Consider the following 26,075-nt stretch of genomic DNA (forward strand, 5'->3'; position numbering starts at 1 on the left):
TGTATTTATTACCTTTATTTAAATATGTTATTAAGAACATTCTCTTTTACAATCATGACAAAAGACACATCCTGGTTAGAGAATGGGAATTAGGAATGGAGAGAAGGGGAAGGAGGGAGAGAGGAGAAACCGGATGAAAGTGAGAGGCATTTTTTTATTGAGAGGAATACAGGTGAGGAATCGAGGGATGGAGGTTAGATGATGAAAAAGACTCTAGAATGAGGGCCGGATGAAAAGAAGGGAGAAGGGGGAAAGATGATGGAATGGGGTGTGGTAAAAGAGAGCAATTCATTGAGAGATGAGTAGACAGAATTTGAGGATAGAGGGAGGAGTTGGAATGGTAAGGAGGGAGAGAAGGATGGAGAGAGAGGATGGAGAAGTGGAACAGTTGAGGGGCTTTTATGGCCAGCAACACTAGAGATGACGAGGGATAATGAGAGAGAGGGGGAAGAAAGAGAGAAAGGTTGGCAGAAAGGCGATACATTTGCAAAATAAATGTCTACAGATTTCAATATGAATGATGAAATGGTATACATAATATATTAACCAATCCTGACTTGTTTGCTTTTTAGCTATTGCAGATGTCTCACAAACATTCCACACACACACATGCAGCTGCAACGTGTGTGTGTGTGTGTGTGTGTGTGTGTGTGTGTGTGTGTGTGTGTGTGTGTGTGTGTGTGTGTGTGTGTGTGTGTGTGTGTGTGTTGACTGGAGGCCCATTAGACCCATAAAAGCTGAGAGAGGCTGGTCTTATCTCTGACTGTGGGAAGACATCCATTAAAGTCGGCACCAGAAACAAAAGCCGCATCCCCACGTCATTACACATGATCCCTAACTGACAGAGCGAGAGGGGAGGGAGAGAGAGGGGAAAGAGAGAGAGGAGGGGAGGGAGAGCGGAGAGAGAGGGGAAGGGGAAGGGGAGGGAGAGAGGGGAAGGGGAGGGAGAGAGGGGAAGGGGAGGGAGAGAGGGGAAGGAGAGGGGAAGGAAGGAGGGAGGGACCGAGACAGGGAGAGAGGGGGCAGGGGAGAGAGAGGCGTGTTATAGACAGAGCAGAAAGATGGAGACGAGAGGGAGGGCAATGGAGAGAAGAGAGGGTAATGGAGAGAGAAAGAGAAATAGAAGGGGTAGGCTACTCCCATTGACAAGAAAGAGCCCCACACATAGCACAGAGAGGGAGAGACCGAGAGAGAGACCTCCGCACAACATAATCTGCACTGAGAAAAAGATTACAGAGAAACCTGCACTGAATGCATACTACACACAGCCAGACACACACACACACAGAGAGAGACTCATTCAACACACACAACCTGTTTCTTTTCCACTCTTCGAAGACAGCAGCAGACACACACATGCACAGTCATGCACACACGACACATGTGTAAACACATTACATGCATAAGTATCATTCCCAGTGCCAATGTAAGCCTGTCAAGCGAGGCAGTACAGATATGTATCCACACATGCATAATACCTTCCTCCATATACACATACACCCACTCCAACATTCTCAATTTCATCTCCATTATTTCACCCCCCTCTCTCTCTCTCTCTCTCTCTCCCTCTCTCTCTCTCCTATAGAGATTTATCAGTACATACTTCTACCATTTCCTCTTTCTCTCCCTCTCTCTCCCTTTCTCTCCTGTCTCTCATCTTCCTCTCTCTTCCTCTCGGTTATCTGTCTCTCTCTACCCCCTCTCTCCCTTTCTTCCATCTCTCTCTCTCTCCTCCTTATCTCTTTACTCCTTCGTTCAGAAGAGGGCCTTAAATTGAATTCCCTCCCATTTTACTGCAGCCTGAAGCGGTTTAGAGACGGGAGGGAATCGATCTTCCAGTGGAGAAAGAGAGAGAGAGAGAGATGGAATAAGACATAAATAGGAGAGGGAGAGAAAGATTAGTTTGAGTAAATGAAAAGAGAGACATGGGTGTCTGCTGATGAAGAGGAGAAAGAGGAGAAGGAGTGTGATGCCACTGAACAAATGAAGAGGGGAAAAAAAGACTGAGTACACGAGAAAGAGAGAGATGGAGGATACAGTAGTAGGGGACGAATTAGAGAGAGAAGGGCGTTATTGGACGGAGAGAAAGCGAGATGGCGCTGCGATAAAAAGGAGTGTGGCTAGACCATAAGTCCAGAGGAGACGTCCATGAAACTTTTATCGGGGGGGGGGGGACTTAAATGGAGGGGGAAGCTTAAATTATTGAAGTGGGGAGCAGTAAAGACGTCACACTCATTACGACAGCGGTAGCTCACACACTTAGTGGTTGTTCAAAAAAAGCTATTACCCATTTAGAACATAAAAAGGTATATTTTGAGCATTGTGATTCTCCACCATTCTACAGGAGCGCTAAAACGCATCAAAACTCCCGTTCAGCCCAAGGCGTCCAAAATGTCACATTGGTTTATATGGCAGCACTAGCTCCTAGCGCTGTTAGGACTTTTCTCTCAGCCCATCTTGACTAATGATGCCGTAGGAGACATAAAGAAATAAACCAAGCGCAAACTGAGTTTATGGTATGTTCATTCATATAATAAAAAGTATGAGAAATGCTTGAAAGTATGACAAATGTACCATTTGCATTGTACTTTCGAGAAAATATTTTTGAAAGATTAAATTGTCAGGGAACTAAGCAACGCTAAAAATGGTGGGTCATTTTCTGCATTTCACTCCGAAGTGAGTCTATGGCATGTTCATTTATATACTCAAAAGGTGCTTTTAAGTATGAAATGTACCATTTACTACATGAGTACTTCAGAATATAGTCAAAAGGAGTACAGCGTTAGGGAACTGAAGTATTGTACACTACAAATGGTTGTGTACAGACTGCAGTGGTTTCCGACTATTTTTATAGACTAGTCTTTCTTAGAGCAGAGTTCCCCTAGTGGGGATTCTAAATGAGATGTGGCGTTAAGTCCTGCTCGTTAATGAAAAAGCTACAGATGCACTGTACTAGAGAAAATTAGGAGGCTATCTATTTACGTCATACTTTGCATGCAGATCCCAGTGCAGATGGTAGCGGATTTGCACACGCACGCAGGCCAACACACACACACGCGTACGTCCCAGCACGGGTAATTCTCTAGTTCTCCTTTTTTAAGTTCAAGCTCAGCCTTGGGCCGCCTCCCACAGTGCGTTGCCATAGTGACACCTAGGTGTAGTATAAGAATTCACGAGAAAGAGAGTGAGACCAAGAGTAAAACGGAGAGTGAGATGAACAGAAAGACAGGGAAAGCCGCAGGTCTGCATACAGTATATTATTTTTACGGAAATGATCTATGGTGTATGAATTGTGTGGAAGTGGGTAGTGGGTTATGGACGTATAATGTGTGCAAGGCAGGTTTTGTGTGTATGAGTGTATGTACTGTATGCGTACTTTGTGTGTGTTCTAACTATGTGTTCTCTCTGCAGTGTGTGTGTGTGTGTGTGTGTGTGTGTGTGTGTGTGTGTGTGTGTGTGTGTGTGTGTGTATCTACATTCTAACCCTGCGTTCTCTCTGCAGTGTGTGAGCCGTGGGGAGTTGCTGGTGTCTTTGTCCTACCAGCCTGTCACTCACAGGCTCAATGTGGTGGTGCTGAAGGCCAAACACCTGCCCAGGATGGACATCACTGGCCTGTCAGGCAGTAAGTACTGCACACACACACACACACACACACACACACACACACACACACACACACCTCACGCACTTTCCCCTCTATCCATCCCTCACAGACCCCTACGTGAAGGTGAACGTGTTCTACAGCCACAAGCGCATCGCCAAGAAGAAGACGCACGTGAAAAAGTGCACACTCAACCCCGTTTTCAACGAGTCATTCATCTACGACGTGCCTGCCGAGCTGCTGGCCGACATCTCCGTGGAGTTCCTGGTGGTCGACTTCGACCGTACCACCAAGAACGAGGTGGTGGGCCGCCTGGTGCTGGGTGGCCAGAGCCTCATGCCCACTGGGGTCACCCACTGGAGAGAGGTCTGCGACAACCCCCGCCGGCAGATTGCCAAGTGGCACACCCTGGGCGAGTATTAGGACAGCTCAGAAAAATCTCCCCAAATGTTCAAAAATCGTGCAATTTCTCGGAGCGGGTATTCCGTCGGAAAACCACCACCGCTACTATTTCAATCCTATTCTCTTCGAAAAATAAATAAAAGAATGAAATAGAACCCTTCCCATCTGAAATAAAGAGACCCAACCCGACCACCGTAACCCCACCCAGCATGGACGTGTAAGGTAGGACCGTTCTCTTCTATGAAAAATGACCGCAACCATTGAGATGACCCCCGGGGGCCGAGAAAAATCTGACCAGACTTTCAGAAATCACTGACGACAAAAGACTTGATTGAGGATTTCAAAATCTATATCTGAATATATAAAGACATATTCAAATGTATACACAAATATATAGCCTACACATTCAATACTGTTAGCAGTATCTATGTGGTCCTACCGGTTGGGTGGGGGTGTAAAGGGGATGTGGTTAATCCGGTCAGAGTTCACATCAGAGTGCGTCACAATCACCCACCCTCGTTCACCAGCCCCTGTCACCCATAGGTATAAACATTCAATTACTTGCTTGCTTGAACAAGTTAAATATAAAACACACCTGGGAAGGAAGGTGGCCACAGAATACAGTATGCAAGACTTTCTCTTAACCTAGTGTACCAATTCCCTTTAAACCAGGAAGTATCTCCTGGTACTGCACAAAATTGGGAGGGTTTATGTTAATTAGAGGGTGTGGTTAATTTATATTGAGACGGGGCTGTTTTTTAAAGTAGGGACGTTTTTTTTTTTTTAACAGGAGTGGTAATATTAGACGTGTGGTCAATCTATGGGGCAGGATAGAGTACTATATTACAATATTCACGGGATAATACTGATATCGCTAAGTGTTTTTAAGTTATGGGCAGGTAAGGCTATAGGGATGTCTTGATCTTATCTACCACCACGTTTATGTTTCTTAATTTCAATGTGGACCATATATGTTTCATCAGTAAGCTCACATGTAGCAACAAAACCCATGAAACCCAGTAGTCAAACTGCGCGAGTCAGAGCTTTTTCATGCACAGTGTAAAATGGGCTCGAGTTCAAGCCACCTTTCTTATCCTATTTTAGCGAGGCAGAGACAAAATGGGGAATTTCATTTTGTGGGGCAGATTCATACCAACGCTGGCATAACAATTGGACATTATTCACCTGCGGTTCACGTACATGTTGGAAAACCTGCGTTCAGTATATAACAATGTGTCTATGATAAGTCAATCAATCAACCAAATGTATTTATAAAGCCCTTCTTACATCAGCTGATGTCACAAAGGGCTGTACAGAAACCCAGCCTAAAACCCCAAACAGCAAGCAATGCAGGTGTAGAAGCACGATAAGTGCATTGTGGAGCTAATCAAAACAGTTCAATCTAAATTGAGAGGATGGAAAATCACTCTGCTACAAATCTCTGTTATATTCCTTCACTGAACCCTCCCTCAGTAGCACACAACCTCAGTGGATTGGGTCTACCCCATTAGAGTAAATGGATGATTTCTGGTTTTACTTTGTGACTCCTGTTGCTCTCCCTATCATTTCACTGGTGCATTTATTTTTAGACCTGACGTGATTGGTCGAGGCGAGGCTGTAGCCATGTAGCACGGGAAGCTATAATTGTACGGATCTCAATGTACCCGAAAGCCGTTGTTATAGTACATCCGTTGTCATGGTGACCACATGAGCAGAAGGCCATGAAATGATCTGTAACTTTGTCTGTCTATCACCAATTCTACCAGAGAGAGCTTTGTAGTTCATATGCTGTTCCACAGTGGCCATTTGGCCCTGTATACACTTGCATGTCAGTGCTTTTCTCCTGTTAATTTATTAGAATAAGTAATTGAGTAGAATTTACTAGAATTTATAGTCATGCTATTGGTAACGGCTCAGTCGATCCTTGTTTGAACTCACCATCTTTTGGAAATATATTTTGTGTGGGGTGAGTTTGTGTAAGAATGCAAATGTTCATCTCCTGCAATGTCTCATCCACTGAATTCAGCAAAGGTTTCAAAGTGTCAGCTCTGGCTCTGGTGCCCTCCCTTCTCCCCGAGCTCTTGCTCTCTGTTTATCACCGCTGTTGCTCCACAGCACGGTCCCCATTCTGTCAGAGGATTTTTGAACTATGATAGTCAATAGCGATCAAATGAAGTCAAGCTGTCACTGCACACTGTCTCTTTGCTGTGTGTGTGTATACACTGTATCTCACTGTAGGTGTACACTGCTAACCACTTAGCTTGAATGTTGCATATCCCTACACTCACACACAGGTAAATATTGTACACAATCAGCTTCACGGCCTCTAAGGTGCTCAAACTGAGTCCTTATAAACTAGCTGCAATGCTAGCTTGAGTTTGAGCTAAATTGAGCTAGCAAATAAATGACCATAAATGTCTGTTATTAGATGTTATTTGCGTGGTGTTGTCACTCAACAAGCTTCTTTGGTTAATGCTTGGCATATCACAGTTTTATGTAGATACCATCGATAGCAGTTTTGGCACTCGTACGTGTTTAAGCGGGCAGTTGTGTCCTTTCCTATGAAAGTCATCACATTCCACATGGAACTGAGAGTAGGCAGTATGCACATCTGGGCTGCACACTGAACATTTTGTATATCTGATTGCACTTTGAAAAGCCCAGAGCAACCATTTTGTTTTTAATCACTGGTTGATTTGATCAAACTTTTTTTTTTGCCACGGAACCTGATTTATTTATTTTTTTGCTCTCTTTTGATACTTTTGAAAACAAATATCTATTTGTAGTTATTGTAACATAAAAGGCTAATATCCTGGGCCGTTCAAGTCCTTTGTCCTATAGTTTTCCCTCACAGCCATGAGATATGAGAAATTTGTTAGTTACATGCACAGTATCTTCAGTTTCCATCGAAACAAAACATCAAGGCAACTTGTTGAAACAAAATGTAATTGTCATTGAGAAGCACTGTGTCTCGGAACCCATTTCATCATGTTTGAATCATTTGCACAGCACTTTAAAAAAAAAAAAAAAAAAAATCACAACAGCCGCACAGGTTTTGATAACATACAGGCATTTTTCAAACTGTAGTCTTTCCAATTCAGAGGAAGATCCTCTGACTATCCTTTTGTCTTTCTCTCTGTAGGAGGCTTCCAGTCTGGGGCATGATTTAATTATATGGATATAAGATCTGTTGGAGTGAGGTAAAATTGCATTAGCCCTAACACCGTGACCCCACCTAGTCTTGGCTTGGGCAAAGATGTGCTGGGCAGTAGCCTGGAAATGTGTTTGTATTTAACATATGGGGCCCTGAAGGTAGACTTTAAATGGCCAAATTTGTAGTGTGAGCACAGGCTTAAGCATGTCAGAGTCTCACCACTGAAAGGCCAATGGGTTGTAGTCCACCGTTTGGCCAACTTTGCCCAGGAGGTTCTAACATGGTGGCTGAGGAATAGTGTGATGTTATCTTTATTCATTGCTGGAGAGTTAAACGGTACATCTAGAAAGGAGTAGTGTTCAGGCTCCTAACCGTAGCCGCGCTAATAAGGGTTGCGTTCAATATTTTAAAAAAGTGTTAAAGTGGAGCATTTTTGGAGGGTGAAAGGAGAATGACAGCGTCTTAGCATTGTTCTGTGGAAAAGGATGGCTGTCAATGTGTCGGTTTGATAAGGACACAAGTGTTTTTTTGTCTCACGTGTCTGTGCATGACAGATAATTACTGCGAGAGGTGAGATGTCTTTGGCTAGCAACATTGTGAGTTCTGTTCATGACAGGAAGGTTTAGTGGAGATCAAATCAAGATGTATCATAATTGCTATCTAACATATTTTAGAAAACAAACCGTGTACATTCTCCCGTTTCTGTATCTTTGACAGATTTTCTAGTTTCCTATTTCTATGTTCTCACTGTTTCTTTCTGACTTTAATTTGAGATTCTGGGGTTGTGTATATTACAGGTGCCTGTGATCGATATTCAACAGTTTCTTCTTCCTATGAGCATTTCCTTTTGTAAATAGCACAGAAAGCACTCTGCAAAGATCAGCAACGATGTCCCATATCACTGAATAATCCAAACCAAAATTAGATGCTGTGTCTTTGTTACCCTCTGTTTTGCTGGCCTCCCCTAAACCCATAGCTTAATTAAAACCTCTTTTGTAGATATCAAAATGTAAATACAGTATAACCTTGTGTAAATGAGTTTGTTCCCAGACACTATCAGGCAGATGCACTGCCGCCTGTCGTTAGCGTATGTGATTGTTTCCCCAGGAATGGCAAAGGGCTCTCCCCTCGCTGTGAATGTGTTCAATTGTTGGGGTGCCCTCCCTTTTCCTATCCCTTGGCCCTGACTGAATCCCTCTCTCTAGTCCACTCTCCTTTTCCTCCCATGAGAACCCATCCCACTCTTTCGCTGTTGTGTGTTGTACAGACAAATCTGAGCTGTGAATAAAAAGAGACAAAGAAATCAATGGGTTGTGAGTATCCCATTGGCTGTCATTGATTCACCGCCTCAGTCATAATTGAAGGTCAGAGTTGTACGTTGTGTGTGGGGGAAATGCAAAACAAGACCAGTACTCTGAAATGTGTTTAAACTGCATAATGCTATGAAGTCTATGCTAAATATATTACACTAATGCTGACTTGTTGAATTTGTTAACACAATGAACGTGCAAATAAATAAAAAAAACTGATACACTATTTTTGAGTCTTTTTTGCTTGTCCTTTTGCTAAGTCACATTTGGGCAGACACACGACTAGCTCACTGATTTCTCTCTGGATAAGAGTGGCTGATAAATGACCAAAATGTGAATGCATCCTGCTTTTTTTTCTCACAAACACAAACTCACATGACAAGATGTGGTCTTCTGTGCAGTTACAGCATGAGAATATCCAGTAGCCTATAATTGTCTGGTCTAGCTAATTAAGATCAAACAACGCACAGGGAGCACACAGCAAATAGGGACATACAGGTAACTGCCAAAATCAAGTAAACAGCAACAACAAGTATTTTAATAGGCTGTTGGGCCACCACAAGCCAGAACTGCTTCAATGCAACTTGGCATAGATTCTGGAACTCTAACTCCGGAACTACACCTGTGTGGAAGCACCTGGTTTCAATATACTTTGTATCCCTCATTTACTCAAGTGTTTCCATTATTTTGGCAGTACATGTCTAGTATACACCACCACCTATGCATGGCAGGTAGCCTAGATGTTAGAGGGAAAGTTGTTGGCTCGAGACCCAGGCCGTAACATTAAACATGGGAACTGAACTGGCACCTGAAGGGCTGCTGGTATCTGATCCCAGGTCCGAACCACTGCTGTTGTACCCAAGAGCAAGACAGTTAACTCCAAATTGTCTCCATCCAGGGATTCTGCACCGTGACTGACAATGTGCCTCTTAACAATAAAGTACTATCTTTATTCTATTACGATAAACTTAAAATATAATAAATTGTCTTAGTAGGCCTATTAATTGGTTGTAAGTGAGGACTTGGTGGACTCCCGTGTGCTGGTAAGGCACCAGATGACAGACAGGTAGGACTCCAGTTGAGGGGGTTTAATAACGCTGAAGATGTACAGGCGTGGAACAACACCGCACGGTGTACAGTGCATTCGGGAAGTATTCAGACCCCTTGACTTTTCACACATTTTGTTACGTTACAGCCTTATTCTAAAACTGATTCAATCGTTTTTTCCCTCAATCTACACACAGTACCCCATAATGACAAAGCAAAAACAGTTTTGCATAAATCCATAAATTTTTTATTTACTTTTTAAAATCACATTTACATAAGTATTTATACCCTTTACTCTGTACTTTGTTGAAGCACCTTTGGCAGCGATTACAGACTCAAGTCTTTTGGGGTATGATGCTACAAGCTTGGCAGACCTGTATTTGGGGAGTTTCTCCCATTCTTCTCTGCAGATCCTCTCAAGCGCTGTCAGGTTGGATGAGGAGCGTCGCTGCACAGCTATTTTCAGGTCTCTCCAGAGATGTTCGATCTGGTTTAAGTCTGGGCTCTGGCTGGGCTATTCAAGGACATTTAGAGACTTGTCACGAAGCCACTCCTGCATTGTCTTGGCTGTGTGCTTAGGGTTGTTGTCCTGTTGGAAGGTGAACCCAGTCTGAGTTCCTGAGCGCTCTGGAACAAGTTGTCTCTGTACTTTGCTCCATTCTTCTTTCCCTCGATCCTGACTAGTCTCCCAGTCCCTGCCGCTGAAAAACATCCCCACAGCATGATGCTGCCAACACCATGCTTCACCGTAGGGATGGTGTCAGGTTTCCTCCAGATGTGACGCTTGGCATTCAGGCCAAAGAGTTCAATCTTGGTTTCATCAGACCAGAGAATCTTGTTTTCTCATGGTCAGAGTCCTTTCGGTGCCTTTTGATAAACTCCAAGCAGGCTGTCATGTGCCTGTTTGAGGAGTGGCTTCCGTCTGGCCACTCTACCATAAAGGCCTGATTGGTGGAGTGCTGCAGAGATGGTTGTCCTTCTGGAAGGTTCTCCCATCTCCACAGAGGAACTCTGGAGCTCTGTCAGAGTGACCATTGGGTCCTTGGTCACCTCCCTGACCAAGGCTTTTCTCCCCCTATTGCTCAGTTTGGCCGAATGGCCAGCTCTAGGAAGAGTCTTGGTGGTTCCAAACTTCTTCCATTTAAGAATGATGGAGGCCACTGTGTTCTTGGGGACCTTCAATGCTGCAGAAATGTTTTGGTACCCTTCCCTAGATCTGTGCCTCGACACAATCCTGTCTTGGCGCTCTACGGACAATTCTTTCGACCTCTTGGCTTGGTTTTTGCTCTGACATGCAATGTCAACTGTGGGACCTTTATATAGACAGGTGTGTGCCTTTCCAAATCAATTTATCACAGGTGGACTGCATTCAAATTGTAGAAACATCTCAAGGATGATCAATGGAAACAGGATGCACCTGAGCTCAATTTCAAGTCTCATAGCAAAGTGTATGGATACGTATGTAAATAAGGTATTTCTGTTTGTTTTTTTATTCTAAAAACCTGTTTTTGCTTTGTCATTATGGGGTATTGTGTGTACATTGATGATGATTTTTTTTTTAAATAAATTTTAGAATACGGCTGTAATGTAACAAAATGTGGAAAAAGTCAAGGGGTCTGAATACTTTCCCGAATGCACTGTATGTAGTATGGATGTGCGTGCGTGTGGTATATTAACAAGGACGCACACTGGCCTTGGCTAACACAATAAAAGCTATCGGGTGGGAAAACACAAGGATGGCTGGAACTTTCTCTCACTTGACTTCTCTCGAGCTGATCTTCTCTGAGTTCGAGATCCCCCAGCATGCTCTGCTCCACTTCCCCGGTGGGCGGAGCGACAGCTCTGATATGATCATCTAACATTACTGATATGATTAACTACAAATACTTCACAGCCTTTTGGACAGGTCCACACTTTGTAACAGTAGCTAACTGAACTTCAAAGTCACTTTTCAAGGTCACTTCCAACTCTACTGAGAAGTCACAGGCACTGACCCGACGGGAGGTGGGACCCCGTGACGTGAAGTTTACAGACTGCTGGCGTTGTTTACAGTTAGTGAGGATTTTGTAGCATGACTTATCAAACGTCAAGCACTAAATGGTCATAAAAGTCATTTTGGAAATTATGAAGAAAGAAGCTCTGTGACACAGGTGAGTCGCTCATTTTTTATTCATGTCTGCATGAAGTCAGTTGGCTATTTTATGTTTGCAAACGTTCAATCATTTACTTTCGTCGTAGTCCGCAATATACATCTTTCTCACTGAACTCGTTCCTTTAGTTACATGAAACAATGTATGCGATGTCCGATTGAACACTGATCTGCAAAAAGGCTAACAAATTCATGCAGCTTGTTTTACGTTAATCAATGATCGACTCGTAGGCTACACTTGATTTGAAGAACAGTCTTACATTTTAAGTTTAGAAAAGTTATAGTAATGAATTTTTCCTAATCCTATAACGCCTAACGTTACAGCCGCACAAGTCATTCTGCTACTTCACCAGTCTTTGGAAGGTTCGCTATCGCACTTTTTTTTTAAATATTGTTGTTGTTTATCCTGTTTCAAAGTAGGCAATAAAGTATATTAAATGGTTGTTGTATTTCAGTGAATGTTTGCAACGGATGCAGTTTTCACTGCGACTTTGTCAGATTCAATGATTTAGAAAACATTTGTGTATTTTCATGCGCTGAAACGTAGCCGACTCACTGTTTGTAACATTAGGCTATATAACAACGTGACAATAGTGTACTAAACGTTTACTTTTGTTGCGTTTAGTTTAGGTAGCCTCTGGCAATAATAATGAGATCCCCCCCTAACTGTGGAAGTTGAATAAGGCCACTAGAGTCGACATATTTCATCTGCATTTCAATACAACTTCGAGGCCTGAGCTATCTGAAGCCTGGAGACTCTCTTGAATCATGGAGCCTGTTTAGGCTCGGCAATATACTACAATACCATCCACTCCTTTGTGTTTTGGGATCTACCAAAGATATGTTTTGAAGCAATTTTAGGCAATGGTGCACGGACTTGGAGTCAGTCATGCGTTATTGAAGTTCAGACCTATTTTACATAAAACCAGGCAACAACAAAAAAAACGTAGCTACTCTCAAGCGGATATGAACATCTATTTTTAACCTCCCAAGTTATGCCTGTTCTATCTGCCTCTGTCCTGACAACAATCAACCGGCTTTGTCAAACGTCGTGTCTCTGCATTCCGTCACTGAGAGAATGTGATCTCTTCATAATGACTTCCATTAGTAGCCTAGGCCCTAATGATAAGTAAATGTGTGCTTATGTAGGCCTATTTATCAAGGATAAATATATAATTATCATTTATTCTGACAATTAAATTCAAGTTTAATATAGTCTGGTGTTGTAATTTAAAAAATGTTTAAATCATGCTCTTTTGGGTTAGAGAAAGGGAAGGCTAGGTGATATCAATAATAGATGTGATGACATTGCCTGGGTTTGTGGTGGGCAATGTCACACATTCGCCTTGCACTTAGAAATCACATGATTACTGTCAAGGCGATAGGAGTTGGTTCCTCTTTCCGCATGAGTGCATCTAGCTGCTGCATACACCAATCTAATGAACTGAAGAGCCGTCTGACTATTATAAGTCAATCTAGACTCCAAATGGGTCCGAGGTGACGACAATAGTGGCCTATTCAGATGAGTTGAATAGTTTTTGTTTTTCAGGGGTGGCAAAGTTGACTAGACTGTTGGCTGTATAGCTCTACTTCTGTCCCTGAAACCACTCTCTCTTTCACCTCTGTCTCATCGCTATTCAATAGATCTACTGTGTGGTACAGTGGTTGACCAACTCGACTTTCGACAGTGAATGGATGTTGAAGTTTGCCAATGTGCGTGTGATGTGTATCTCGTTCTCTCTTTCCATCTCCTCTCTCTCTCTCTCTCTCATCTCTTGTCATTAGCTTTAGCGCTTGACACATGACAGCAACATTGCACATTAGCATGTGTGGTATTATGTTTGTCTGTTTGTGTGTTAGTCACTTTCAACTCTTACACTCTCTTTCATAGTTCTATTCGTTAGTCCTGGGCTTAATAAACTGGGACCAAGAATGAATATGCATGTTTGTGTGTTGACGCGTGTGTCTGTTTTAAGGGTATATGTGTATTACTCGCAGCCTATTATCTCTCTGTTTTATAGTGTAAATGGAGTCGTTGCGAGGCTCCGGGGGCCTCTCCCGCGAGTACAAACTGGTGATGCTGGGAGAGGGGGGAGTGGGGAAGAGCGGTGAGTACACACACTCATAATTACACTTAACTGCACTCCTCCTCACTCTTACTTAGTGCATGTCTTTTCTTCTGTCTTGCTGTCTGTTTTTACATATTGTGTCTGACTGACTATTCTTCTCCACCTCTGTCTTGATTTACCTCATTACTTCTCCTAATGCCGCCTTGTCTTTTCTGTGTTTCTCTGACACACCCTCCAAGTGCAGTCAGATAGTCAGAGTTCTCTTCTCGTAAGCATGGGCGTTGGCCGCCTTCTACGGCAGTCTGGGGTGCCGTTTGGGTGCCTGTTGTCAGGAAGACGCGTCAGTGCCTAGCAACCCCCTTCCCCCCTCTTGGCTACTGTTGCCATGGAGACTGGCAGAGTTCACCTGGTATAGGTACACAGAAAAGTCGTAAAGGCATCGGAGAGAGGGAGGATTTGGAGGGATAGCGGGAGACATGGGTCGTTAAAAACATCTGTGCCTGCTTTCGCCATGGAAACTAGAGTGGGCGTACACTGATGCTGCAGAGGCGGAGATACTGTGTGTTTCTGTGTAAGCTGCAGGGTGTGTTTATCTATGTGTGTGTGTGAACCACTACCTGCCTGGAGGGAGAAAGAGAAGTGTGTGTGATACAACCTGGGTTATGTAATAAAGTCTCCCGCATTGACTTCGTAATCCCTTTATCTCTCCGTCTCTCTCTTTCTTCCGCTCTGTCTTCTGATCTGCTGTAGTTTGTTTCTGATTTCTCCTCTATTGATGCAGTGCCTGTGCAGCTTTGTGACAATGTAATTGCCCCCAAAAAAGCTTGTTAAAACTTCAACTTCTCTCTCTTTCTCCTCAGCTATTATAATGCAGTTTATCAGCCACAGGTTCCCTGAAGATCATGACCCCACCATAGGTGAGAGAGCGCTTGGTATCTGGTTAAACTAACGACACTCATATTTGGCCTGCTTTAACCACACCAAAAACTGCTATTTTGAATCAGTCATTAATTTTATATATACAGTTTAATGGGTACACCGCCCCATTCGTGAAAATGGATTGCTCCTACAGAGAGTGAGTCACCTGGCAGTGGCTTGCTATATAAAGCAGGCATCGAGGCTGTTCGATTGAACGTTAGAATGGGCAAAACGAGTGTCTTAAGAAACTTTGAGAGTGGTATGTCCGTCGCGGCCGGGCACTCCGGATCCAGTGTCTCAGAAACTGCCGCCCTCCTGGGCTTTTCACACACGACAGTGTCTAGTGTTTCCCGAGAATGGTGAGACGAACAAAAAAACATCCAGCCGGCGGCAGTTCCTGTGGGCGAAAACAGCTCGTTGATGAGAGGGGGTCGAAGGAGAACGGCAAGAAACGTGCAGGCTAACAGGCGGGCCACAAACGGACAAATAACGGCACAGTACAACAGTGGTGTGCAGAACGGCATCTTGGAGCGTACAAATCGTTGATCCTTATCACGGACGGGCTGTTTCAGCAGACGACCCCACAGGGTTCCACTCATATCAGCTAAAAATAAGAAGTGGTCACACGATCGCCAACACTGGACAATTGAGGAGTGGAAAAACATCACCAGGTCCGACAAATCCCAGTGCCTGTTGCGTCCCAGTTCCTGATGGCATAGTCAGGATTTGGTGTAAGCAGCACAAGTCCCATGGACCCATCCTGCCTGGTGTCAACGGTACAGGCTGGTGGCGGTGCTGTACCGCCGTCCAATCTGCAGCAACTGCATGATGCCATCGCGTCACAGCATAGACCAACATCCCTGTGGAATTTATCTGACTTGTAAAATCCACGCCCCAAAGAATGCAGGCTGTTCTGGAGGCAAAGGGGGATCCGACCTGGTACTAGACGGGTGTACCGAATAAACTGTCCCGGGGAGTGTGTAGATAGAAGTGTACACAGGTAACTGCCAAAATAATTGGAACACTTGAGTAAATGTATATTGAAAGCAGGTGCTTCTGCACAGATGTGGTTCCTGAGTTAATTAACATCCCATCATGCTTAGGGTCATGTATAAAAATGCTGGGCAGACCATTATTTTGGTTACCATGGCTATGCCCCCATAGGATGACAACTCCCCCATCCACAGGGCATGAGTGGTCACTGAATGGTTTGATGAGCATGAAAATGATGTAAACCATGTGCCATGGTTGTCTCAGTCACCAGATCTCAACCCAATTGAACTCGTATGGGAGATTCTGGCGCAGTGCCTGAGACAGCGTTTTCCATCAACAAAACTTACCGAAGGAGGGAACGACCAATCATATTCACCTAAAGAAAAATGAAATCGCACCCTACGGTCCAATGGATGCCGAGCCCACCCTCGGAAGCGCGCGTTTTTTTTGCTATAATACTGGGGCTCGCATCCATTTCTTCAATTAAGTAGCGCTTTTCAGCGAGCCCAAATCCCCTGACTGCGTGGGGCCTAAATATGTTCTACTTCTTTCCCTCATTCAGGGAACAATAGTTATATTCATAACTGAACTTTACCTTTCAGTCGGTCACTCTGCATATCATACTATGGGTACAATCACACCCCAACCCGGGTCAGAGGGTACCAAACCTACCTGAGAAGCCTGAACTGTCAGCGACCTGTATAGGGAACCAGAACCTGCTGCAACTTGGCTATGCACACTGACACGCGTGCCACTACAGCCCAAGTCCATAAACCCCACAGTGCCAAGAACAATACTTACCTCGCGAGCCTGAAATGTCAGAACTCGTACAAGGAACCAAAAGTCCCAAACAACAGAACACCTGTCGTAACTTGGTAAAGTGCATCCGCTCGGTGCATAGCATCGACCAGAGTCGAACCACGGCTTATGACATGTAACTACACAATCATCCTGTATAGCCATTAAAATACCACTTAATGTCTCTCCCAGAGGATGCATACAAGACACAGATCCGCATCGACGATGAACCAGCCAACCTGGACATCCTGGACACAGCAGGACAGGTACACTTCCTCACAAAGGGCTCCCATATAAATGTCACGTCTCCACCTCTTTTGGCTGCGTCTCATTCTCAATAGTCTAATATGGCTTCCTCCTCTCCTTCAACACCTGATCTGTAAACATAGGATAGGTGAAAGCAACATGAAAAAACACCTGGGAAGGACTGGGAATTTGCTTTCATCTGTCTAGTTCTTTTGCATCAGTTGAAATGGAGGAAAGCCTCTCCCTCTACGCCAATGCTCACTTTCCTTTAAATCAACCCTTTCCGACGGTCTCTCCCCGTCTCTCAATTCCATTCAATCAGTCTTATTAGGATGATAACTTATCATTGATAACTAATTATCTTACATTGCCAAAGAAAACCCAGAGGAACATATTTCACTCTGTCACATCTGCCCTTCACCGTCATAACATCCGCATCCTTATTCTTCTCAACTTTCTTTTAAGCGTCGCTCACTCCATCTACTCCCTTTCTCTTTCCACAAACGTACATCATTTCTGTCTCTCACCTGCTCCCCACAATGGCGTCTTTCCCTGTCTCTCTGACTCATCCATAGACGCGTATGGGTCACTTATTATATTAGTCATTTTCCATATATGGTCATAGTATATGCCCGTGACTGGGTCTGTTTGTACCATACCAAAATCAGGGAAGTGTCCACACAGAGAATTGCAGTCCACTGTCCACACAGTCCACTGTCTCAAGTGACTTCTGAGTCATCCAAATTGTAATCTTTTTTTTTCAGTGGGTCTCCATGTTCTTCCTCCAGTAGCTTGTAGGACAGACAGACCAATGTATTGGTGATTGATTTTCTTGACGCTCTCAGGCACACACACACACACACACACATACCAGTACGTGTGTGTGTGGGGGGTGTCTTCTATCCTTGTGGGGACCTAAAATCCCCCAAAAACAAAAAAATTCTCCCTCGTAGGGACATTTCCCACATCCCCATGAGGGTAAAGGCTATTTTAAGCTTAGGGGTTATGTTTAGGGTTACAATTAGTGTTAGGTTTAGGTTAGGGTAAGGGAAAATAGGATTTTGAATGGAAATACATTTTAGGTCCCCGTGAGGATAGAAGAACAACGTGTGTGAGGCACCTGGATATATAATGTTATCTAAGTATTTTGCTGTGATGCTTTCTGTATCAGTCCTTAACCACTCTCTATTTTTTCTCTCACTCTCTCTCACACACTCTCTCTCACATACATGCACACATGCCCCTTTCCAGGCAGAGTTCACAGCCATGCGGGACCAGTACATGCGGGCTGGCGAGGGCTTCATCATCTCCTACTCCATCACAGATAGGCGGAGCTTACAGGAGGCGCGCCAGTTCAAGCAGCTCATTGACCGTGTGCGCCGCACCGCCAACACCCCCGTGGTACTGGTGGGCAACAAGTCTGACCTGACTCATCTACGACAGGTGAGAATTAAGGGAAAGAAGGAAGGAGGGAGGGAGGGAGGGGGAAAGGGACACCCATGGTAGTCTTGGCACTACAGTACGTTATGCCTGCTATCTGGCGGCATTAAAATCCTACCGCTGTTCAAAAGGCCTGTCTTTATATATTTACTGGAAGATCTACAGATTGACTGGTATGGTATACCTTTAGATTCCCTGCGGAATCTAGATTTATCAAGGAGACAGGGAATCTGTAGATTCAAACATTTACCATAACATATACAGTGCTTTCAGAAAGTATTCATACCCCTTGCTTTATTCCACAGAGATGAGGTAGTTATTCAAAATTAATGTTAAATACTATTATTGCACACAGTCCATGCAACTTATGTGACGTGTTATTAGAATTTGTACTCCTGAACTTATTTAGGCTTGCCATCTTATTTGTATTTTATTTATTTAACTAGGCAAGTCAGTTAAGAACAAACTCTTATTTACAATGACGGCCTACCAAAAGCCCTCCTGCGGGGACGGGGGCTGGGATTAATTTATTTTTAAATAACATATAAATATAAGACAAAACACACATCACCACAAGAGAGACAACACTACATAGAGAGAGACCTAAGACAACAACATAGCAAGGCAGCAACACATGACAACACAGCATGGTAGCAACACAACATGACAACAACATGGTAGCAGCACAAAACATGGTACAAACATTATTGGCCACAGACAACAGCACAAACGGCAAGAAGGTAGAGACAACAATACATCACACAAAGCAGCCATAACAAATGGGTTGTCATTTTTTATTAATTTGTAAACATTTCGAAAAACATAATTCCACTTTGACATTATGGTGTATTGTGTGTAGGCCAGTGATTTTTTTTTTTTTTTTTTTTTTCTCTCAATTTCATCCATTTTAAATTCAGGCTGTAACACAACAAAATGTGGAAAAATTCTACGGGTCTGAATACTTTCTGAAGGCACTGTACATCATGACTCTATTTGGTACCATATACTGTATATACCAGAGGAGGCTGGTGGGAGGAGCTAAAGGAGGATGGGCTCATAGTAATGGCTGGAATGGATGGATGGAACGGAACAACCATGTGGTTCACATATGTTTGATACGTTCCATTATTCCATTACAATGAGCCCATCCTCCTATAGCTCCTCCCACCAGCCTCCACTGGTATATACCAATTATCTTCTGTCTGTGGGTTTTATCTGTATATTGGCTTTGAACATGCTACTTCCCTCCGCTGCACTAGGTGTCAGTAGAGGAGGGGAAGGAACTGGCCCGGGAGTTCCAGTGCCCCTTCTTCGAGACCTCAGCGGCATTTCGCTACTACATCGACGAGGTATTTGCCGCCCTGGTCCGCCAGATTCGCCAGCGCGAGGCAGAATCGGTCCGTGGCAGCGAGAGGAAAACCAGGAGGAGCCAGTCGTTCTGGAGCCGCATGCGCTCCACCTTCCACAAGAAACAGCACTCTGAGCACTGAGAGAGAGACGCTGTGAGCTAGGACAGTCCTCCAGTGGTACCCTTACAGCCCCAATTCCTAGTTCCAACTCCCACGAGGAGACCAATGACTCTTATCCGAGTTAGATTGAGTGTTTGCAATGGGCAATTAAACTAACAATCATTACTGAAGATATGAGTCTTCTGTGCGCTTTAGAGAAGGCAGGAACTGTGCTGATGTACCGTATGTTCATTGTGCTGAAAATTGGGTCTGGCATTTAACGACAGCCGACGTTAGCATTTTAGTATCCAATGAAACCAATTGACTGTAGTGTTGTATATTTGAAATGCTGAGACACTGGAGTTGGCCTGAAGTTACGACATTTCTTTGATGGAGAGCCAGTGAGGAGACGTTTAGGTGAAACGGGGGTCCTGAAGAGAGGTAGAGATTATGGGGAAGGGAGCAAAGACTAGGCTATGCAGAATATTCAGAAGGTCACATAGTAGGTAAAGCGGCATAGGTGTTGAGGAGTGAACTCCAAGTTTGATTTAAAGGCAGTTGGTTGGGAAATACGAAGGGGTATGAGACGCGAGTTTGAAGATTAAAGGGATGGTTCCAATGGATGTGGTTTAACTTGCCAGCCAATGAAAGAGAAGGATGAAAATAATTAAGTTTGTTTTCATCATCTTCTATATTACAAAGACATTCTGATAGCATTCACTGTGCATTTAGGTTCCTCCGTTTCAATTGAAAAGCCATCAATCGATTTATTGCTTAGTGTTTGTAATCTGACCAGCCTGTACTCACGGTTGGTGCCATGTTTCAGTGGGAGTGGGTATACTTTGAGTGTGAACTGAGTTGCAGGGGATATTTAATACACAGGTGGTGTTGCTGTTGACAAGGCATTACTATGCAGCATTGCCTAATATGGGCTACTGATCTATACTTGACCTGAATGGGCTGATAGTTGGCATGGGCAATATGTTGATCACATCCAAATGACATAAATCACTGGATTTTACATTTTTTTTTGAATGGAATTTGATGGGTGTAGCTGGCATTTTTAATTTTGCTCTGCCTACAACAGGGTTTGATTGTCTTCATATAGTGTTTCAGCGAATAGAGACAATGCCAACTACAATACCTCTCCAGAGTGATACACACTCCTTTATTACCCCCTGACCTGTAGTACACTGGTTGTGCTCTTATTATTTCAGCACTCCGTGGATCTGGTAGTGCCACATATGGAAGAATATGTTTTGTTTGTTTTATTCCTCTTGATCATGATTGTTTCCTTAATTTATTTTATATTAACACGCTATAATAAAATGGACTGCCATTTTTTTCCCATTTGCTGGTTGGTTGTCTGGCCTCTTATTGTGTGTGTGAGTCGCCCCCCTGTGGCAGTATAAGGCAGTAAATATAATCCACAGCAATGAGTTTCCTTGACTATTGTTTTTGAATAACTACAAGTGTTAACTTTCATGAATGTTATCACATATTATTCAATAGCGTGCTCCACTGAAACGACTAATGCCATGTACAATACAATCCATGTGTTGTGGACGAACCTCCTACAAGTAATGTAGCTAATGATTACTGCATAATAGGACTTTCGCTTTGTTGTCCCTCCACAGATTCCGTCCATGGGTAAAGGAGATGTGAAGTTGTTCGTGTTGTGACGCTAACTCTCTAGCGCAAATATTTAAAACAAATTCTGTTGGCGGACGTTTGGGGCACATTGTGACATATTGAACTGTGTAGATAGCATTGGGCAGCTCTTGCCAGAAGACGGTATAAGAACGTTGTAGATAGATTGCTAGCTAACACGGACACAGGCCTAATCAATCCACAGTTGCAAAGGAAAGCGAGTGTTACCTGTCGCCAGCATGGACTCTTGGATTCGATTTAGCGCGCAGAGCCAAGCCAAGGAACGAGTTTTCAGGTGCAGTAGCTAAAATGTATTAGAGTTGAGATTTCTCAAGACAAAAAAAAAAAGTTACATTTATTACACTAATTTGTTAACGATCACTAGCAGTCAATACAAACTGAAAACCATTAGCATACAAAAATGTGTATATATAAGGGGACGAAAAAGTACAAATAACTTTATAAAAAGTCCAGCGAAGTGGGTGACCTTTTGTACCGTTGAGTTCTCGACTTTTTGTCGGTTTTTGGCTGCGGTTGCTCCTGCCCGACACTGCCTACCTCCCGGTGTTATTCGGTACTGTGGGACAGCTGATTTTGGGTTCCTGTTGGGGGCTCATGCAGTGTTTTGTCTCGGGCTCTCCCAAACCTGGATAAATTAAACCATGACAATTGCTATTTTCAGCCTTTCCCTATCAAGTGGCCATTTTCCCAACTGCGTTTGGTATTATACGGATACTATCATGTAGCTACAGTAACTAAGTACCAATTGCACTTGACATGAAAACACACACTGGAGAAAGTAGACAAAAGTTGTGCCCAAGTTTTTCATTGCAAGATGCAACATTTTTACTGAACTGTAGTAGCATGGCTATAATCAGATTTTGACAAATTTGATTCCTTTTCTGTGGTCACACAAGGCAGCACAGTACACATGTATGTTGCAAGGTTACACTCTCCAGAAGGGTGGGGCAGGTGTTGAGCTCCTGAAGACAGTGAAACAACTGGAGGCTCATGTGAGCCTAACAAAGGAAGTGTAAGTCACTGTCTGCATCACTTAAGTCAATGCTAGACCTCTGTGTCTCAGGATTGTGGCTCAGGCTTACTCTGTACATCAATTCTGGGTTTCACATCACTCTCTCCCTCTCCAGTGATGCGTCTAGGGAACTCCGCAGAGGCTGTGGAGGCAGCGAAATGTGCTGTGCACCTCTCGGACAGCGTGCTGCGTCTCTGTCTGACCGTGGCCCACCTCAACAAGGCCATGTACTTCGCCTGTGACAACGTGCTGTGGGCCGGCAAGGCTGGCCTCCTGCCCCAACTGGACCAGGTCAAGTGGAGCCAGAGATCCTTCAGGTGACTGTTATAATTGTGAAATTTAAGCCTTAAATTTCACCACATTAGGAACCAGTGTATTTGAGTTGGCCAAGGTCATCAGAAGTCCTGTAATGAACTTTACTACTATTGGCAGTTGTTACTACATTATCTCTCCCTAGAGCTATTTTCTATAGCTTTCGTTATCTAATTCTACCTATTAACTCCCCCTCTTTGCTACTTTTTCTTTTGTTCGATGTCTCCTTCATCCTCTCTTCCGGTCTCCCACTATCTTTACTTTCTCTCAGATTTTACATGAATCTCTCTCTGCCTCACACTCTCTTAATCTCTCACAGCTTTCTCTCTCATTCTCTACAGGTACTACCTCTTTGCCCTCATCCTCAACCTAACCCGGGACGCCTACGAGATCCGCCTGCTTATGGAGCGTGAGGCCCGCTCCTCCCATGTGGGGTCAAAGGCTACCTGGACCTCTTCTCCTCCCTCTCCACACCCCTCTTCGCTCACCCCTGAGAACGTTGACCTCTCCGACCCCCCTTCCCTTCCCGGAGCCATATTACCTGTACGCCTCCGCAGACAGTTCCACCTGCTGGTGACGGTGCTGCGAAGCAACCCACCGCTGCTGCTGGACCTGCTGAAGAACGTGTGCGACGTGTTCATCCCCCTGGACCGGCTGGGCATCTACCCCACCGGCCAGGGCTTCGTGGGGGCCTGTGGCCTGGCCTCTTCGGTCCTCTCCATCCTCACCATCGTCCACCCCTGGCTCAAGCTCAAACCTTGAAGAAGCCAGAATATTCGGTTGAACGTTCTAGCTCGAGTCGAACGTTCCTCGAGCTCAAGCCTTGAAGGAGACATTTTGGCCAAACTTTTTAGGTCCCCTGGAAGTGAAGAAGTGCTGTTGTGTCGAGGAATGCAGCATGACACAAGAGCAGGGTTCCTGTACACTGCTTGCTTGGAAAGTTTAGCATTTTTTTTTTGGAATGCCAACATTTTGGGCAGATCATGCTCGGACGAAGGTTGGTGGACTGAAACAGTGGCATTTCGAATCAAAGAGAGAAAATGTGCAAATGAGCGCTGTATTGGAAATCTGTCTTTCGTATTCAGCTCGCGCTCTGAAAATTTGAAACACAAAGTTTCCCAAAAGCCATTTGGTTGAGTTGTTGAAAAGGACCTTCCCTATGCAAGTGTATAGAACCGGCACGTGGAAAATTGTTGAGCCAGAACAGTAGACGTTTAAACACCTTAACGCACCATACATCACAACTAATGGGCTTTGTGAAGTGATGCATAGCACAAAGAAACACAACTGAATGACGATCTGGTTGTGTCTGAACACAAGCTGCAGGGAGCACATTTATAACCTTAATCAGCGTTTTAAATGGATCCTGATCTCTAGTTAGGAGACGATTCCGTATCCATATAGTGTTTCTGTCCTGTTAGCATTGAAAATGATGTAATTGTAAAAGATTATCTGTACAGCATTTGTTTTGGAAATGTGCCAATGTCACCCCTGTAGAACGCTGTACAGCTAGATACGTTTCCACGTTTACTCAGTTAAAACCATCACATAAAAAAGCTTTACGTCAATGAAAAGGTGCAATGAAATATTTGATCATACTGTGTGTGAATATGTAATAATAATGACATTTGAAGTGAAGGATCCTTTTTATAAATGTTAAAAGGGGACATTTATGGGCTGCCAGTCAGCTGTATTTTTGTGCTGATAGTGGTAGTACTGCATGTCCACGTATATTACCAACATTTATGCATGCGTGACGTGAATTAGTACGTTTACAGAGCCAGGAAAATTAAAGCAAATGATTCGGTCAACTCGGGCATCTAATGATTCTGTCCGTTTAACTAGTTGAATTCACCAGACGGCTAATTATTTTGTCTACTTGTAAGTAAATTTGTTTGTCTACTTAAAAATCAATTTGTATAACTCAATTACATCAATAGTATATATTAAGGCCAAGCCATTTGAAGCTATTCAACCAGATGCGAATGGAACTATAATAGATATGTGTACTCAGCTGTCAGACACAGCAGTGGGATAAAGCCAGTCTAACTTTCAAACAGCTCTTTTTTTTTTAAACCTTTGACTTTCTCCTTTATATACAGTGCCTTAAAGTATTCATACCCCTTGTCTCACCCATCTACACACAATACCCCATAATGACAAAGTGAAAACATGTTTTTCTAAATCTGTGCTAAATTATTGAAAATGGAATACAGAAATATCTAATTTTCATAGGTATTCACACCCCTGAGTCAATACTTTGTAGAAGCACCTTTGGCAGCGATTACAGCTGTGAGTCTTTCTGGGTAAGTCTCTAAGACCTTTCCACACCTGGATTGTGCAATGTTTGTTCATTGTTCTTTTCTAAATTCTTCAAGCTCTGTCAGATTGGTTGTTTTCATTTCTAGACAAACATTTTCAGGCCTTGCCGTAGATTTTCAAGTAGATTTAAGTCAAAACTGTAACTTGGCAACTCAGGAACATTCACTGTCTTGGTAAGCAACTCCAGTGTCGATTTGTCTTGCGTTTTAGGTTATTGTCCTGCTGAAAGGTGAATTCATCTCCTAGTGTCTGGTGGAAGGCAGACTGAACCAGGTTTCCTTCCTCTCCGGCAACTGAGTTAGGAAGGACGCCTGTATCTTTGTAGTGACTGGTTGTATTGATATACCGTCTAAAGTGTACTTAATAACTTCACCATTCTTAAAGGGATATTCGATGTCTGCTTTTTTTACACCCATCTACCAATAGGTGCCCTTCTTTCCGAGGCATTGAAAAACTTCCCTGGTCTTTGTGTTTTAATCTGTGTTTGAAAATCATTGCTCGACTGAGGGACCTTACAATTATATGTATGTGTGGGGTACAGAGATATAGTCATTCAAAACTGATGAACTTTAGGCTTGCCATAACAAAGGGGTTGAATACTTATTGACTCAAGACATTTCAGCTTTTTATTTTTTATGAATTTGTAGTGACAAAAAAAAATCTCTATTTAATCAAAGGCTGCAACACAACAAAATGTGGATAAAGTCAAGGGGTGTGAACTTTCTGTTAACAGGGCAACCAGAGAATTGTGCTCTTAGTCAGTGTGCCGTTTGGTCTCGTCTTACTCATTCTCCTTGACACACTAATTGTGGACATGATTTCTGGTATGATCTCATCTTAAACTACTTTGAGAGCCCTGAATCACACTGTAGACGTGTAACTGTCGATGATTCATGCTCAAATCGCAGACTGTATAATAATGTATGGTTTTGTAAATCAAATTTGAACAGTTTTGATGAGAATTGGAGCGTTTGTTACAACTATTTTCCTCAGTTTGTGAGGATGTTTTTGTAGCCATGTGAAGATGTTTGAAATCTTGTCTTTATATTAATGTACCACAAGTGCTGAGGCTTGGCCGCTGTGTGGAGAAAATGTTTTTACAAAATAAATGCCTTTTAATTTAAGCTCTGTCGGCTCTATTGTACAAGTGTTGAGGGTTATTCCAATGTTGTTGACTGCTAT

The 26,075-nt window shown here is 43.4% G+C and overlaps 2 protein-coding genes and 1 pseudogene across 2 annotated transcripts in view; all 3 read left to right on the plus strand.

Moving 5' to 3' along the window:
- Window positions 1-8,694, plus strand: part of syt11a (synaptotagmin XIa) — a 28,027-nt gene extending 19,333 nt beyond the window's left edge. The window contains exons 4-5 of the mRNA XM_014177169.2: window positions 3,503-3,623; window positions 3,715-8,694. Coding sequence (XP_014032644.1) covers window positions 3,503-3,623; window positions 3,715-4,025 — 432 coding nt within the window. The 3' untranslated portion in view covers window positions 4,026-8,694. The remainder of the gene's footprint in view (window positions 1-3,502; window positions 3,624-3,714) is intronic.
- Window positions 8,695-11,407: 2,713 nt separating this feature from the next.
- Window positions 11,408-20,926, plus strand: rit1 (Ras-like without CAAX 1). The gene is given in 6 exon segments (NM_001140299.1): window positions 11,408-11,665; window positions 13,686-13,772; window positions 14,594-14,650; window positions 16,635-16,708; window positions 17,940-18,131; window positions 19,388-20,926. Coding segments are annotated over 5 exon segments (636 nt in total). The 5' UTR covers window positions 11,408-11,665; window positions 13,686-13,690; the 3' UTR covers window positions 19,619-20,926.
- Window positions 20,927-21,107: 181 nt separating this feature from the next.
- On the plus strand, window positions 21,108-26,017 carry LOC106588317 (peroxisomal membrane protein 11B-like; annotated as a pseudogene).
- Window positions 26,018-26,075: the final 58 nt, after the last annotated feature.

This window comes from Salmo salar, chromosome ssa27 (genome assembly GCF_905237065.1).
Source record: "Salmo salar chromosome ssa27, Ssal_v3.1, whole genome shotgun sequence".
In the NCBI taxonomy this organism is placed as follows: Eukaryota; Metazoa; Chordata; class Actinopteri; order Salmoniformes; family Salmonidae; genus Salmo; species Salmo salar.